General features: G+C 48.9%; 1 protein-coding gene across 1 annotated transcript; it reads left to right on the top strand.

The window, feature by feature from the left end:
• Positions 1–3,748: 3,748 nt before the first annotated feature.
• On the top strand, positions 3,749–14,335 carry LOC137899123 (desmoglein-2.1-like). The gene is made up of 12 exons (XM_068743137.1): positions 3,749–3,870; positions 4,015–4,156; positions 6,490–6,650; positions 6,831–6,965; positions 7,240–7,425; positions 8,530–9,020; positions 9,104–9,246; positions 9,728–9,949; positions 10,063–10,287; positions 10,704–10,834; positions 11,255–11,581; positions 12,832–14,335. The coding sequence occupies exons 2-12, from the start codon at positions 4,120–4,122 to the stop codon at positions 13,891–13,893; spliced, it is 3,120 nt and encodes a 1,039-aa protein (XP_068599238.1). The 5' UTR covers positions 3,749–3,870; positions 4,015–4,119; the 3' UTR covers positions 13,894–14,335.
• The last annotated feature ends 3,383 nt before the right edge of the window (positions 14,336–17,718 follow it).

The following is a 17,718-nucleotide window of genomic DNA, read 5'->3' as shown; positions in this document are numbered from 1 at the left end:
TCCCCGAATAGACCTTACCGGGGAGGCAGAGGAATGTGCTCCCCCTATAGTTGGAACACACCCTCCGGTCCCCCTTCTTAAGAGGGACCACCACCCCGGTCTGCCAATCCAAAGGCACTGCCCCCGATGTCCATGCAATGTTGCAGAGTCGTGTCAACCATGACAGCCCTACAACATCCAGAGCCTTAAGGAACTCTGGGCGGATCTCATCCACCCCCAGAGCCATGCCACCAAGGAGCTTTTTAACTACCTCTGCAACCTCAGCCCCAGAGATGGGAATGCCCATCCCAGAGTCCCCAGGCCCTGCTTCCTCACCGGAAGGCATGTTGGGAGGTCTTCAAAGTATTCCTTCCACCGATCTACAACGTCCCGAGTCGAGGTCAGCAGCGCACCATCCCCACCGTACACGGTGTTGACCGTGCACTGCTTCCCCCTCCTGAGACGCCGGATGGTGGTCCAGAACCTCTTTGAAGCCGTCCAGAAGTCGTTTTCCATGGCCTCACTGAAATCCTCCTATGCCCGGATTTTCCTCTCAGCAACCGCGGTAGCTGCATGTGCTCCGTTTGGCCTGTCGGTACCTGCCTGCCACCTCCTTCTTCAGCTTGATGGCATCCCTTACTGCCGGTGTCCACCAACGGGTTCGGGTATTGCCGCCACTACAGGCACCGACCACCTAACGGCCACCACCTAATCCCCCCCCCCCCCCCCCCCTCTCCACATTGGTCTGGTCCATTTGTACATTTTTTTTCTCATAAGATATTCAGTTTGTTGGATTGAATGATAATATATCTTTCTTTAATTACTTAATTACAGTGATTCGCTGGAGGGCTTTTTATGTATCCAAGCATATTTCACTACACTGGCTGGCATTCCCGCAGGCAGGGAGTGGCGTTCTTTTTACAGTTGTATGCAGGTGTGTCTCTGAGTCACGGAGCCAGTACATTTTTAAGGACTGTTGGTTCCACCATTAAATATTTAATTATGACTTACTGCTTATTTTATTTTTAAGCAGCAGAGAAATGAGAATAGAAAAAGCTGTTCCTTCAGAACCCAGCCTTCTCCACTTCACCCTGTCCTTTGCATCGTCCTCCCCAACACCAGCCACTCTCAAGGACAGAAGACCACAACTAATGGTGAGTAGATATTGGTGTAATACTTGTTCAATAGTTATTGCAAGTGCATAATATAAAGTTTATTGGTAAGATTATATTCCTCTTTTTTATTTATTTTATTTATCTCTCCCTCCCCTCTCTCTCTCCTCTCTCTCCCTCTCTCTCTCTCCTCTCCCTCCTCTCCTTCCCCATCTCTCTCTCTCTCTCTCTCTCTTTCTCTCTCTCCCTCTCCCTCTCTATCTGTATCTCTCTCCTCTCCTCTCCCTCCTCTCCTTCCCCATCTCTCTCTTCCTCTCTCTCCTCTCCCTCCTCTCCTTCCCCCTCTCTCTCTCCTCTGCCTCCCTCTCTCTCTCCCTCCTGTCATTAGCCGCCTCCTCTCCTCTGCTCACCTGTATTTCTACCTGTTGAACTCTATCGGCCCCCCACATTCGCGTCCTGGGACTTTTCCTCAGACATGATTTGTGTTTCTGCCCTGGCGCCTGTGCTGCTACTGCTCACGGTGAGTGCAGCTACTTTTCTGTGGTCTTTTGCCGTTGATCTGCCGAATGGACGCTTTTCTGTGTGTCTTTTAAACGTTATTTAGCTCGAGGGTTCGAGCCACGCTCTTTGGAGGTGTAGCTGTGATGCAGGGAGCCACGGTCTTTGTTAAAGCAGACGCCGGTCGCTCACCTGTCCTGTTCGTCACACTGAACAGTGAATTACCGTAATCACTAAAACCTTTTAGACTTGTAGAATAGACAAATGTTGAAGTGTTAATGACATGGAAACTGAAGTAAAACTATTTCTGTGACGTTATGGTGTATCAGCAATCTACGGAAGCAACTATAAAACCAAGCAAACCAATAATGATACCGAGTTGATCCCAGATTCTAGAGGCAGCTTGACAGGGTCCAGGATCACATGATGAGCGCTCCCCCCTCAGGGGGCTGCTGCTTTCAGGTCCAAAGACACAATGGACAAACAGAGCTGCTTTGTTTCCATGAAGGTTGTAGAATTCTAACTTATAAAGTATTTTTCACTCACATGGGCTTTCATTCTGACTGACATTCTGCTCAGACTGGATCAGAACAACCTCTTTCAGGGGCCTGTTGTAACAAGAACTAACAAACATGGTGAGTCAGACAGTTGTTAATCAGGTTCGGTCTGTACATGCACAGATACTGGTCATGAGAAGATGTCAGACCAACCCATTCATTTAAATAAGCGGTGGCGGAGCCGATCTCTGGCTGCCTTGCTTCTCTGGGGTTGTGCCAAGCTGAAATGTGTCCTGCAGCGATGGGGGAGAGGCCGGGACTGAGCGGCTGTTCACTCATTCTGTGTGAACTGCAGCACAGAGCAAAACGCTGGGAGACGTTAGCCCTCCTCTCGGGAACGGCACAAGGAATGGATGCTTGTTCTTAACCCATGTATGGATTCAAAAACCGGTAAAAAATACACATCAATGACCTGATTCAGGGGAATGAGCTGCTTGGAGGAGGTCTGTGCTCTTGGAGTGCTTTTCTAGTTCTTATGCAATGAACTGGTGACTTGTCCAGGGTGGAGTCTGCCTCTTGCCCAGTGTGAGGCCTGATGGGCTTCAGCTAATCCATCGCTGAATGAATGACCATTTCCACTTCCTATTGAAGCGGAAATATTAGAGTCCTTTAACTTCTATTATGGGCATGCCATAACACTGTCAAGATAATGGCTTTGAGGCATGTTGACTTCACTTTGTCAATATTAGATATTAAACTAGCGTGTTCTGTTTGCTGTCATAGAGAAGGCAGCTAGCTAACCGTCAGCCCCCCTCAGCATGCAGAATGATGTGCGGGGCATGAATTCAGAAGACGACACCTTAAAGTCACGCTCTGTGGAGCGACGGCTTCGTCTATCTGGAATGCATTCAGCTGAACTCCATGAAACACGCTTCGTGTGTCTACCTCGTTTGCGTGTGATGAAAAACGTAGCCGCTCCCAGACTGCACAAAGCATTGGCATGTCAGCACAACGGAGGCATGAGAACTGAAGGGCGTGGCCGCACCGCAAAATGAGGGGTGAAGAGAGAGCCTCGCGCTCAGCAGGAAAACATGTAGCCGCCACCATCCCTACCGAGACACGACAAAAGCTGGTGGTGGTGCAGGTGGTTGATGTTTGGGCCAATTGGAATTGCTCTTTGTGAAACAATTTAAACCCCTTATGTTGCTGCTCCAGGTTGTTGCCGTGGCGACTGCCAACGTGGGGGACAATCATGTCAGAAAAAGGAGAGAATGGATAACCCCAGCAAAGGGTCTTCGGGAAAACGAAGACTACACCAAGGAAGATTACGTCATGAGGGTGAGCCGCTGCATTCTACTCTGAAGCGGACAGAAAAAGACAAAATGTCCTCCAGAGCTTGTCCTCTGTGTCAAACTTTATCCTTCTGTGTTCTTCAATGACAATCTGCCTTTCATCCATCCCTGCGCTCTGAGCATAGAGCGAACGCACATTGCTCCAGGACATAGGGGGGGGTCTGACGTTCCACTAAGCGCACGATGCTCTCACCACGTCATAACATGTTGTTTTTGGATTCTATGTATTCCTAAATCCACAAAGTAGATTGGATTTGATTTGAACCTGTGTTTCAGATTCGATCCGATTATGAAGACCTTGAGAATATTGAATACGATCTGGTGGGCGCCGGTGCGAACCAGGATCCCTTCCACGTGTTCGTCGTTGACCGTAACACCGGACACATTCGGGTGACGAAGATCCTTGACCGGGAGGAGATTGCTGTGTACAACGTGAGTGACATCTCATGCTGTTCTATTGTGTTGATTCGGTACGTTATGTTTTACAGTTTCGCCTTTGGGATATGTGACAGTTATGTTTTTAAAGGCATCTGCTGAGGAAGATGAAGACGATTACGTCTGACTTTTCTTTTCCAGCTGTCAGGAGTTGCTCGAGGGAGCGATGGCTTGCATGCAGAGAAAAATATTGACATACGGATCAAGGTTATAGACGAGAATGACAACCCCCCCATCTTTGAAGAAATGGTGTCTGGAAAGGTGAATGAGCTCAGTCCTGCAGGTCAGTGTGTCGCCTTTCCTATTCAGTTCTCACGAGGCTCTGTCCTGTTATTCAACATGGCTTTAGGGGCCTCATGTTTCAAAGTCTCGGGAACGTAACTCTGCCGTGGTGGGGTACACCCCGGATGAGTCACCAGTGCACATAGAGACCGGCATGAACTCCTGTACACTCACAATTTGGACCTATCAATTCACCTGATTTTCATGTTTTTGGTGGTGGGAGGACAGCGGAGAACCCGGAGAGAACCCACGCAGACACGGGGAGAACCCACGCAGACACGGGGAGAACCCACGCAGACACGGAGAGAACCCACGCAGACACGGAGAGAACCCACGCAGACACGGGGAGAACCCACGCAGACACGGGGAGAACCCACGCAGACACGGAGAGAACCCACGCAGACACAGAGAGAACCCAGACAAACACGGGGAGAACCCAGACAAACACGGGGAGAACCCACGCAGACACGGAGAGAACCCACGCAGACACGGGGAGAACCCACACAGACACGGAGAGAACCCACGCAGAAACGGAGAGAACCCACACAGACACGGGGAGAACCCACACAGACACGGAGAGAACCCACGCAGACACGAGGAGAACCCACGCAGACACGGGGAGAACCCACGCAGACACGGAGAGAACCCACACAGACACGGAGAGAACCCACGCAGACACGGGGAGAACCCACACAGACACGGAGAGAACCCACGCAGACACGGAGAGAACCCACACAGACACGGGGAGAACCCACGCAGACACGGAGAGAACCCACGCAGACACGGAGAGAACCCACGCAGACACAGGGAGAACCCACACAGACACGGAGAGAACCCACGCAGACACAGAGAGAACCCAGACAAACACGGGGAGAACCCACGCAGACACAGAGAGAACCTGCACACACACAGAGAGAACCCAGACAGACACGGGGAGAACCCACGCAGACACAGAGAGAACCCACACAGACACGGGGAGAACCCACGCAGACACAGAGAGAACCCACACAGACACGGGGAGAACCCACGCAGACACGGGGAAAACATACAAACTCCCCAAGGAAAGGAATTGAACCGGGAACCTTCCAGTGCTACCCACTGCTCCACCGCGCTGCCTTCTGTAATAAATAATAGATAAAAGCATTTGTATGCTGCATACAGCGCCAGAGGTGCAGTGGTTAGCGCTGTTGCCTCACAGCAATTAGGTCAAAGGTTCGCATCCGACTTGCGGCCTTCCTGTGAGGAGTTTGCATGCAGACATACATGTCTGCGTGGGTTCTCTCTGGATTCTCCCCGTGTCTGTGTGGGTTCTCTCTGAGTTCTCTCCGTGTCTGCGTGGGTCCTCTCCGGGTTTTCCCTGTGTCTGCGTGCGTGGGTTCTCTCAGGGTTCTCCCCGTGTCTGCTTGGGTCCTCTCTGGGTTCTCCCCGTGTCTGTGTGGGTTCTCTCTGAGTTCTCTCCGTGTCTGCGTGGGTCCTCTCCGGGTTTTCCCTGTGTCTGCGTGCGTGGGTTCTCTCCGGGTTCTCCCCGTGTATGCATGGGTTCTCTTTGGGTTCTCCTCGTGTATGCATAGGTTCTCTCTGGGTTCTCCCCGTGTCTGCGTGCGTGGGTCCTCTCCGGGTTCTCCCCGTGTATGCATGGGTTCTCTATGGGTTCTCCCCGTGTCTGCGTGCGTGGGTCCTCTCCGGGTTCTCCCCGTGTATGCGTGGGTTCTCTATGGGTTCTTCCCGTGTCTGCATGGGTTCTCTCCGGGTTCTCCGGCTTCCTCCCACCAACAACTCGCAGCTTCGGTGTATCGTGACACTAAATTGTCCGCCGGCGTGTGTGTGATTGATGGTCGGTCTGTGGGCAGCCCTGTGATTAACTGGCGGCTTGTCCAGGGTGTAGCCCCGCCTCTCGCCCGTAGACTGCTGGGATAGGCTCCAGCATGACCCGGTAACGGACAAAGCTGTTCAGAAGATGAATGGATGAATGCCGGATCAGCATATATGATGGTTTCGAGTAGCTTCAGCGGAACGAGTCTGTGGCTCTACTCGTAATGACCTCGCGTCCTCAGTCCTGCCCCACATGAGGGGCAGTTATCCCGAGTCTTTCCTCTGTGCTCTTGCTGAGTTTGAGTTTTGATTAGCTGTTTAATAGAAGTGTAAATCACACAATATTATTGACACACTTTCCCCGGTGTTGCCCACAGACGGACGACGCTAGGTCAACCTATAGTCATGAGAATGCGGGACAAGTTAATGTGGAACTGGTGGGGGAAGCGTCAGAGCGTCCCGGGCGAAGCCTATCGCCTGGCGTTTGGCCGTAGTGACGTTCTTTCATGTTGTTCTTTACAGAGACCGTGGTTATGAAGATGAAGGCCAGCGATGCTGACGAACCAGGGAATGAGAACTCTCAGATCGCCTATAGCCTTATTGATCAGAATCCAAATCATGGCATGTTCTACGTTACTAGAGACGGGGCCCTCGTGGTCAAAAAGCCCGTCTTAGACAGAGAGGTAAACTCAACAAAGTCCTGCCCTAGTAGTTCACGAACTGTCTTGAACGTCGCCTGGAAGGTGACGCAAAGTCTCGGGTGTTCACTTTAAAAGATGTTCTGTTTTATTCTAGGCAGCAAACGTGAGACTTCGTTCTCCTTCTGATATTAACATTTCCTTTCTGATGTTTTCTCATCTCAGACAAACGACCAGTACATTCTGACGGTTAAAGGTCAGGACCTGGATGGTAGACCTGATGGACACACGGGAACCGGCACCGTTACCGTTAACGTCATCGATGTGAATGACAACCTCCCCACGCTGGAAAAACAGCAGGTAGCAGCTTTCCCCATTATTGGCGTGACATTATCCTCTGAGACAATGAAGCCTCATCCAAACCTGACGGGCCCAGAGTTCATTTGGATCCACACCACATTGCACTGATTCATTGATACTCATAGCGTGGATGGTAGATATTAGATAATCCTGCTGGCAGACACAGGCAGGTAAATAAAGTAAATGTCACGGAGGATGTTAAAGTTGACTTGATGTTAATCAATGGCATTAGTCCAGAGATTGATTTGCTGCCTTGGATGTGCTTTACTTGCAGTATGGCGGCAGCATTGAGGAGAACACAGCAGGCGTAGAGGTGATGAGACTCAAAGCCTTTGACTTGGATCAGGAGGCCACAGAGAACTGGGAGGCTGTGTTTGACATCTCCGAAGGCAATGAGGCAAACTACTTCAGCATCACAACAGACCCCGTCACCAACGAGGGCGTCCTGATGCTGGACAAGGTACGGCAGCGATACTCTAAAGAAACGGCTAACCAGCGCAGGACCAGGAGGAGAAACCTTTGAACTGGTGGAAACGTCCACACAAGCAGCTCAGCTTCTCCATTATTCCGTTCTAAAATAAATAGTCCCATGCTCTTGGACCCAGAAGACTTTGGAAGCCTACAATCTGGAATCACATTGCCATTCTCGTATAATTCATTCATGGCAGCTTTCTTTAGCATCTAGCTCCATAACTTTGGAAGACATATCGAATTTGACAGTTAAATGAATCCGGTTTCAGCTCCAGTCTGACAGGAGTTCATTCGGCGTCATTATTGTTTTTGTACCCCCCAGGAGTGAATCTTCCACGCCCTACTGATTTAAACATCCTTGACCTCCAGGTTCAGAATATTCCTTTGATCCAGATTAAACTCTGATGATTTTAGTCACCTAAGAGACAGATCAGCTCAAAGACGACTTTGTTTTCAGAGGTAACCAGAAAAGCACTCGGGCAGTGCGGCCCCCTGCTCAGCACCTCGCTCCCCTCAGAAGACGACGCCTGTTAGAAACAACTATTCTAATATGAGATGCACAGGAGGCCGAAGCAAAAGTCTGCCCCACATATATTTTTTAAATCACGATATCCGCAATTTGGATCCGATCCAGATGAAATCCAGTGGTGAGATAGAGGACCCCCCCCCTCTAAATTCCATAAACATCGATCAATAACAGATGGAGTGACGGACAGACAGACGGCGGTAACACAGTAACGTCTGTCCTACAAGGCAGCGTCTCTGCTGGACTGCTAGCTGTGTAGAAAGAAGCACCAACGTACTTTGTTTCCTCCCTGAGTCTGCAGCTACGAGGCTGAGTGGAGGGAGACCCTAACCCAGGTCACGGTGACTCCATGTCGTAAACTAATTTCTTTCAGCCGCAATCTTTGGCCTAAACAGAGTCGTAGACGCAAAATAAACCTCTGACTGCATCCTGAGTGAATCTGGAGACACTTCGAGGAAAATAAAAAAGATACAACATTGCACTGGTCAGGGTTGCACTGTCATTTAGGAGTTAATGAACTGATTGGGAAAAAACCGTGTTCACGATTTGTTTTTCGTCCTTCTCAAGGCGGTGGATTATGAAGACGTTAAAAGCCTTAACCTCGGCATAACTGTGAAAAACAAGGCTCCGCCATATGGAGGTGGGCAATATGCTGGAGCTGGTATAGGATTTGGATCTGGAGGACCTGGAGGATCTGGTGGAGCAGGTGGATCAGGTGGAGCAAGTGGAGGCAGTGCTGGCAGTGCTGGCAGTGCCGGCGGCGGCGGCGGCGGCATCGGCGGTGGCGGAGGCGGCGGTGGCATCGGCGGTGGCGGTGGCGGTGGCGGAGGCGGCGGCGGCACTTCATGGGCTGCTGGTGGTGGACCTGGTATTGGTACGAAATATAAAACATATCCCGTCAAAATCAATGTGAAGAATCAGCCCGAGGGTCCAAGGTTTGACCCTGCAGTCAAAGCCATTCCAATCTCAGAGGGAGGCGAGTCGGTCCGCATTAATGAAGTCATCGCAAACTACCCTGCTATAGACGGGGACACTGGAAGACTAGCTGAGAATGTCAGGTCAGTACACACAAATATACAGAAGTACACAGAGGAAATAAAGTCACGTTGCGGATTCATTTTGTGACTTATTTGTGCTGTAGGTACGCCAAGGGATCCGACCCTGGCAACTGGCTCACCATCGACCCCAAGACAGCTGACATCAAACTGAACAAGATTCCCGACAGAGAATCTGAATATCTGGTGAACGGGACGTATTTTGCGAAGGTGCTCTGCATTTCAGAAGGTACGCTCTGCTTCATCTTCGCGTGTTTGCATGCCAGACTAATGCTTTTAATAAAGCTTGTAGGAAGGTGCAACAGGAAGTGCCATTTGGTCGTTTCCCTTTAAATGATAGCCGTCCCACAGAGTAGCTGGTTGTCACAGCAACGCTGTGTAGAACTGTGTAGTCACATGACACCAGTAGTCCTGTTAGTTATGGTCACTAAATGAGCTGACCAGTTAAACATCTGCAATGTTCCATGTGATCTTTTAGTACTTGCTCAGCCTTCTTTAAAATACCAAGTATTACCTGGTACCAGGTACTTTTTACCTAATAGAAACCCAACAAAGGAGCAGAGCTATAACGTGACGTTTGTTGAGATAAAGGCAAATATATATGTGTGTATATATATATATAATGACACGATAATGAAACATTGTGAAACATTTGCCCGTGAGCGCGTCTGAAGAGTGAAAAACGATTCCTTCCTGTTTTTTCTACACAGACATCCCTGCTAAAACTGCGACCGGCACCATTGCCATCCAGGTGGAAGACTTTAATGACCACTGCCCCACCCTGACCAGTGACATTCAGACCATGTGTACCACAGATGATTCCGTCATTGTAAATGCTAAAGATGAAGATTTATTCCCGAATGGACCTCCCTTTGACTTTGCCATTGTCCCAGAGGACACGGACGGCAAATGGCAGGTGGAGCATCTGAACGGTGAGGAGAATCCTATAGTTTACAAATCGGGAAAATCGATGACAGAATATGATTGATTGCTTCAGAGTGAAGCGATTCTTCATGCTTTGAGTGTGTTTGTCTTCGTGTGTCAGACACTGCAGCGATCTTGAGGGCGCAGGATCACATGTGGCCTGGCGAGTACGACGTGAAGCTCGTGGTGAAGGACGAGCAGGGACTCGCCTGTGACGAACCACAGAAAATGAAGGTCCAAGTCTGTACCTGTGAGGACGGAGAGGTCTGTAGCCAGGTCAGCAAGGAGACGGGGCTCGGACCTGCAGGAATCGGACTGCTGTTTCTGGGCCTGCTGCTGTTGCTATGTGAGTGTCATGTGATGCTGTTGCTGGGGAAGATTCTGGGACAGTTTGCTGGAGTTCAGACCGAGCCGGGACAAAAGGCAGTGTTGTTATTTGTCAACACAATTCTAGATTTATTTGTGGGACATCACTGTTAAATATATTCTGAAAACATGTTAGCCACTATGTTTAAGCTACATGCATGGACCGCTGCTGTAGACAGGATGGGTGGCGGATGTCCACAGTGAACCGGCCAGGGAGGCTGACTCAGCAGCAGGATCGACTCCACTGACCGCTGCTTCATTACGACAGCAAACACCAATGTCTGACATGCGTCTTTGACTCTGCACACCTTTGTTACGTGAATAACTGAATTGTACAGCCTCTCCACAATATGCTCGTCTGTTAAGTCAGACTAGAACTACTGTTACTTTTTACAGTAATTCCTCTGTTGCTGCTCTTCTGCCAATGTGGGGGGGCTGCCGGTCCGCCATGGGGCTTTACTGAGATGCCTTTCGACACCAAATCACATCTGATTAACTATCACACTGAGGGCCAAGGAGAGAATACGGTAAGCACTGTGCAGGTTAGGCCGGCGTAGGAAAGGTTTCCATCTTGTAATATCCCACATTGTTCTGATGTTGAGTCTTCACCTCCGCCACCACACTGGCTGACAAAATGCTAACGCAAAACACAAAACACAAAACGAAACAGCTTCGCCTCACAAAGCGAGGATAAGCTGGAGCTGGACGTTGGGTCACTGGCAGCTGGTATCGGTGATCCATTAACGCAGGAATCGTGAGGCCGGATTACTAACGAGGTGTTTTGGGGAAACACCAGAAGAGTTTTCTGAAGTGTGTGTATGTTCTCTGTAACATGCACGTGCACGTAAAGCAAGCCAGGAAGCTGATGTCCTCCTTACAGCTGTATGAACTCGTGTTTGGCTGCTGGCTTTTAGAGTAACTGTTTACTCCGCTCTACCAAACTACAGCAGGTGCCATTGATGAATATTGCAACACATGGTGATGGAAACATGGCCAACATGGCCGCCATGGGCATGGCTGGTACAATGTCAGCAGGGGCCCCCATGGTAGCAATGGATTCCCATAAATCCTTCACTACTATGGATGGGATGAGCGGCGGTTTCTACCAAGATGGCTATGCAAATGGCCACAGGGACGGGGCATGGGGGCTGCAGAACCAGATGGGCAGCAGTGCGTTGTACTCTGAGTTTCAAGGCAGAGAAGCAGGAGCAAGTGCAGGAATCTTTGATGGCATGGCTTTGCCAGACCACTTCCTGAAACAGTACTTCACTCAGGTAAGGGTAATAACTCGAGTCTTTGCGTTCTCTAACTATACTGTTATTGATAAATACACGTATGCAATCAAATATAATGGCATATATTTACTGTGTTAATATTCCCTAAACACACAGACACACACACACCCTACTAAATTGAGTTCAATGACATTCAGTGGAAAGAAAGAGAAACATTAGATTTTGGGGCGGATCCATGATTTATTTTCACTTTCTTTAGGAGACATATTCGACCCTCTTTCTACAAGTTAACGCAGTTCAAAAAACACTTCTATGAAATATCTGTGACAGTCTTTGGTCAAAATAGCAAACAGATGCTGCAGGACAGCGTCCCTCATTTCTGTCTCAAACAGATGCTGCAGGACAGCGTCCCTCTTGTCTGTCTCAAACAGATGCTGCAGGACAGCGTCCCTCATTTCGCTCTCAAACAGATGCTGCAGGACAGCGTCCCTCATTTCTGTCTCAAACAGATGCTGCAGGACAGCGTCCCTCATTTCGCTCTCAAACAGATGCTGCAGGACAGCGTCCCTCATTTCTGTCTCAAACAGATGCTGCAGGACAGCGTCCCTCATTTCTCTCTCAAACAGATGCTGCAGGACAGCGTCCCTCATTTCTCTCTCAAACAGCTCTGCCAGAAACCGAAACTAAGTTCATTGTGTGCACTCATGCAGCTGCGTGCACGCAATGAATGTGCATGCATGTGCATGTTGCCCCTCTGTGACATCACAGGGGGAGAGATTTCTTCCAGACGCGTTTCAGTAGGCGATTACAGATCTACGCTGGATTGACTGGATGGTTTATTTAGCTGTTTTTGGGTTGATAATGACCCAAAAACACCATATTAGTGTTGAAACATGGGAAAAGTGAGTTTTTCAAAATATGTCTCCTTCAACATTGTCCAATAGTGCATCTACACATCACTAAAAGCACGAAACCAATGTCTAGGAAATACTAAGGAAGGGTGGGACACGCTTCAAGCAAACCTTACGGGCCTGTGCTCGATTGCATGCCATTCTATTTGTTTTTGTCATTTTCCGTCTGTTTTCGTCGCCGAGATGCTGGAGCCTATCCCAGCTGACTCTGGGAGAGATGTGGGGTAGACCCCGGACATGCAACAGTAGCTTTTTTCATTTTGTGTTTTTTGTATACTTTCATTCATTCAACACCAACATAAAATAGAGTTTTGCTTTATGACAAAGAATATGTAATAAACTACATGTTGGTAATTATTCTTTTTTCTCCTTGTACAGAAGGTGATGAGTGGAAATGATAATCTTGCAGTGAGGGACGGCTTTTTGGTTTATGACTACGAGGGCCAGGGTTCTCCGGCTGGCTCGGTGGGCTGCTGCAGCCTCCTAGAGTCTGACAATGACCTGCAGTTCCTCGATAAACTTGGACCAAAGTTCAAGACCCTGGCTGAGGTGTGTGGCGGCAAAAAGATTCAAACTGAAATCAAAGAAGTATTGGCACCTCTTTCCAGTGCGTCTGCTAACACCCAGAGCTCAGTGTCAAGTTTGATGGCTGCCCAACAGCTGCCCTCTCCACCCCAGCTGCAGCCACCGTTACCGATAACAGCCCACACAGTGGTCAGGGAGGCATCTGAGCACTCTCAGATGTTGAAGGAAAATACTATGATGGAAGGGATGGCCACAATGGCGGAAGGCGGTGCAAATCAAGGCCAGATGTTCGTGCTTCAACAGCAGCAACAGCCGGTCTACCTAACCGCAGCCCCTGTACCGATGCACTACGTAATGCAACCACAGGTTCAGAACACTGTGCTGCTCGCTGAGGCACCAGCCACCAACCTACAGGGCATGGTGCTGGTTAATGGCAACCAGATTGCCCCTACCCAAGGTCTGATTCTTCAAGGGCAGTCAGTGATGTCTACCAGCCAAATGCAGGGCCCTGGCATGATGCTTGTAGGCGCGAGCGGGGTCCATGGTGGAAGCGCCAACCTGATCAACACTGGCAACTTCGCTGGCTCCAAGACCATGATGGTCGTGGAAGGCAAGGTCCCTTCAGGTTCAATGAAAGTGCTTCAAGGTGGATCTCTACAGGCGGAAGGTCTCTCAGGATCTCAAAGAGTTCTGGTGGTTGGAGGGCCAATGAGCAGCGGAGAGCAGTTGGTCCAGGAGAGAGGGAGTCTATCACCAAGGAGCAATATCTCTGCATCTCAAAAAGTCCTCTACACCGAGGGGAACACATCTCCTGGTATTCAGAGCAGTGCATTCAGGTCGTCCAGCAATACAGTGTCCAAAATCCCCACCTACCGCAAGGTGACAGTGACAGAGAGAAGAAAAGTCACAGAATAAATGATTGGCAGGACAACAGCGATGGCTTTTAATAGGATACGCGTGGGGCTCAGCTAACGGAAGACAGCTATAGAGAGTTCTCCTTTTCATCACTTTAGCTTTTACAAATACAATGTGCTGAAAAAAGGTGGGCAAGCTTGCTATCTAGTTCTCATCTGACCCATAAAGAGACTTTGCTTCATGGTTCTTCTGCAATGTGTTTGGCTTGGGGATGAAGTACTGCGTTATAGCTATCATCAAGAAACTATCTCCTTACACTTTAAATAAACATCTTACATAAAAATACTTTATTTTTCTTAAAATATTTTTATTCTTCCACTTCTATCTACAGTATTTGACTCTGATATTTGTCATCCTGGTGTTATGTTTTATGTAGTGTACTGTTCTACTTTCTGTTTGTTGTTTTGCTCAGATGAAAAATAAATATAAATATATCATTATACTTGAGATTATTATTTACATCATGCTTCTGCAAAGTGAGTAGTTTGAGTGAAGAATGATCGCTCTCTCTCTCTCTCTCTTGGTCTCTCTGTCTCTCTCTCGAACAAAATTATGTGTTTTTGAGTTGAGTGAATATGAGACTATTTCCTGAATGGATGTGTTCCTTTTAGTGTTCTGCATGATCAGACCAATGAACATATAAACAATAAAATGCTCCACACTGAAAATGTTTTTCACAATGATGCAAAGATTGATAAAGATAAAGTAGAAAAGTGTTGCAATCAGTCCACAAAATATTGGCCAATTCTCTTTCAGTGGCAATTGGCAGTGTGTGTTTGTGTGTGGGCGTGCGTGCTTCAATTTGTCAGTAACAGTAAACGGGTTCTACAGGACACTTTAGAACCTGTTTTCACCTGAACATTTTAGAAAGGCTCCATCAATAAATCTTCGTGATTTATCTTCGTGATTTATTGACGGATCAATAAATCTTCGTGATTTATTGATGGACCCTCGACCAGTCTGAAGAAGCGTCTTGAGAGGTGAAACGTCTTCACTTAAATTTGACCAGTTGATTCTTCGTTTTTTGCTTTTTCTGATTTACCATGACCTGGAAGACTGAGAACCAACACAACCTACCATCAATAAAAACAAGAAGAATCAGTTAATGTAATAAAATCCTACTGGACCTTTAAATCTTGACCAAAAATGTAATGTTTTATTCTTTATGTCAAATGAATCCTGTCAGTGGGTAGAAAGAGTCTGATCCCAGATAAGACCTGGCGTTCCTCTTGTACAACTCAGAATAGAACAGTGAATTGATGGAGATTCCAGAATGGATATAGAAAACAGCCTACTAAATAGAGCGGAGAGCCAACGTGCTGAGCTCTTGTGCAGAATGAAACATTTATTCGCCAGCATTAAGCTGTCCCAATCGCACGTGTCTCGCTATTCCTGTGTCAGACATTGTGGCTCAAAGCCAAAAGCCTGCAGACGAAGCAGGATCCCCTGAACCAGAACGGAAGCACAAGGGAGGTGATAAAAGGCAGAATCAAAAGGATGTGCCCGGCTCGCAGATGTTTCAAGTGGTTTTATTTGTACCAACCAGATGCTATATCCATCCATCCATCCATCTTCATCCGCTTATCCGGGGCCGGGTCGCGGGGGCAGCAGCCTAAGCAGGGAAGCCCAGACTTCCCTCTCCCCGGCCACTTCCTCTAGCTCTTCCGGGGGGGATCCCGAGGCGTTCCCAGGCCAGCCGAGAGACATCGGCTCTCCAGTGTGTCCTGGGTCTTCCCCGGGCTCTCCTCACAGCGGGACGTGCCCTGAACACCTCCCCAGGAGGCTCCTGAATCGATGCCCGAGCCACCTCATCTGGCTCCTCTCAACGCGGAGGAGCAGCGGCTCTACTCCGAGCTCCTCCCGGATGACTGAGCTTCTCACCCTATCTCTAAGGGAGAGCCCAGCCACCCTACGGAGGAAGCTCATTTCAGCCGCTTGGACCCGCGATCTTGTTCTGTGGTCACTACCCAAAGCTCGTGACCATAGGTGAGGGTAGGAACGAAGATCGACCGGTAAATCGAGAGCTTTGCCTTTCGGCTCAGCTCTCTCTTCACCGTGATGGATCTGTGCAGAGTCCGCATCACTGCAGACGCTGCACCGATCCGTCTGTCGATCTCTCGCTCCATCCTTCCCTCACAAGACCCCGAGGTACTTGAACTTCTCCACTTGGGGCAGGATCCTCCCCGACCTGGGGGGTGCACTCCACCCTTTTCCGGCTGAGGACCATGGCCTCGGATTTAAAGGTGCTGATTCTCATCCCGGCCGCTTCACACGCGGCTGAGAACCGATCCAGTGAGAGCTGGAGGGCGCGGCCTGATGAAGCCTACAGGATCACATCGTCTGCAAAAAGCAGCGATCCAATCCTGAGGTCACCAAACCGAACCCCCTCAACGCCCTGGCTGCACCTAGAAATTCTGTCCATAAAAGTTACGAACAGAATCGGTGACAAAGGGCAGCCCTGGCGGAGTCCAACCCGCGCTGGAAAAGTGAGAGAAATACGGTACATTTGTTATTGCACGTTAGTTATTGCACATTAGTTATTGCACATTTGTTATTGCACGTTAGTTATTGCACATGGTGAGTGTTTGTCCTGTTTAGTCCTGATTGTTTTTCAGAGCGCTGATGGCTTGCGGGAAAAAACTGTCCGTGAGTCTGTTGGTCCTGCTCTTGTGCAACCTGTAGCGCCGGCCCGAGGGCAACAGGTTGAACAAGGTGTGTCCAGGGTGGGAGGAGTCTCTGACGATGTTTGTAGCTCTGCTGAGGTAGCGAGAGCTGGAGATACAGATACAGTCCAGGGGGGGCAGAGAGCAGCCGGTGATCTTCTGGGCTGTGTTGATCACTCTCTGCAGGGATTTTCTCTCCGCTGCTGTGCACGCGGCGTACCACACCGTGATGCAGTACGCCAGGATGCTCTCCAGGGGGCTCTGTAGAAGGCCACCAGCAGCTTCTCCTCCAGGTTGTTCCTCCTGAAGGGTATTCATATAAAAAATCTCAGGTAATGTAATGTAGTTCTCCCCTCCGAACCCCCATATCTCTCCTCTTACCCACCCTTACTTTCTCTCTCCTCCCCCCCCCCCCCCTTCCCACACACATTGTTCTCTCAGCTACTCGATCTAACAGCAAACTCAACTATCATCATCGGAGGAGAGTTCAGCACAGTCCTAACTCCATCAGTAGATCGCTCCAGTACTACAGTACACACGAGGCGTTCACAATCAGCCAAAGTACTACTGGAATATATGGATGATTTTGGCTTTGGCGACGGCTGGAGATTAAAAAATCCAACAAAGAGGGAATACACGTTCTTTTCTTCTGTGCACCGTTCATTCTCAAGAATTGATTATTTTCTCACAAATAATTATGTGATTGAGAAGATTTCTACTAAAATTAACCCTATAATTATCAGCAATCATGCTCCGGTTACGCTCACCTTACAAATCGCAGCGACCTTTGAACCCCCGTCGACGTGGCGCTTTAACACCTCTTTGCTTAAAGATGCAGAATTTGATAGGGTCATAAGAAGAGAGTGGGCAGACTATCTGGAAACAAATGACTCTCCAAACTCGTCTCCGTCTTTACTCTGGGAAGCAGGGAAAGCCGTAATCAGAGGTAAAATTATATCATACGCCTCTTAGGCTGAAGGCCGGCACCCTTTCAAACTGTGCACCAGTGAACTGCCACACCTTTAAGAAACATAAATTCTGAAGTCACATAGCATACATTAAGCAAAGGGGGCGGTGCATTCAGAGATGTGATGTAAGGAGGAGGGTTAAGATCACACAGGTGTGTCTTTCAGAGGATTGTTAAGCTTCATCATCTTGTATT

Source organism: Brachionichthys hirsutus, chromosome 9, assembly GCF_040956055.1.
Source record: "Brachionichthys hirsutus isolate HB-005 chromosome 9, CSIRO-AGI_Bhir_v1, whole genome shotgun sequence".
In the NCBI taxonomy this organism is placed as follows: domain Eukaryota; kingdom Metazoa; phylum Chordata; class Actinopteri; order Lophiiformes; family Brachionichthyidae; genus Brachionichthys; species Brachionichthys hirsutus.
The sequence above is the reverse complement of the archived record's forward strand: the minus strand, read 5'-3'. Positions and strand labels throughout refer to the sequence as shown.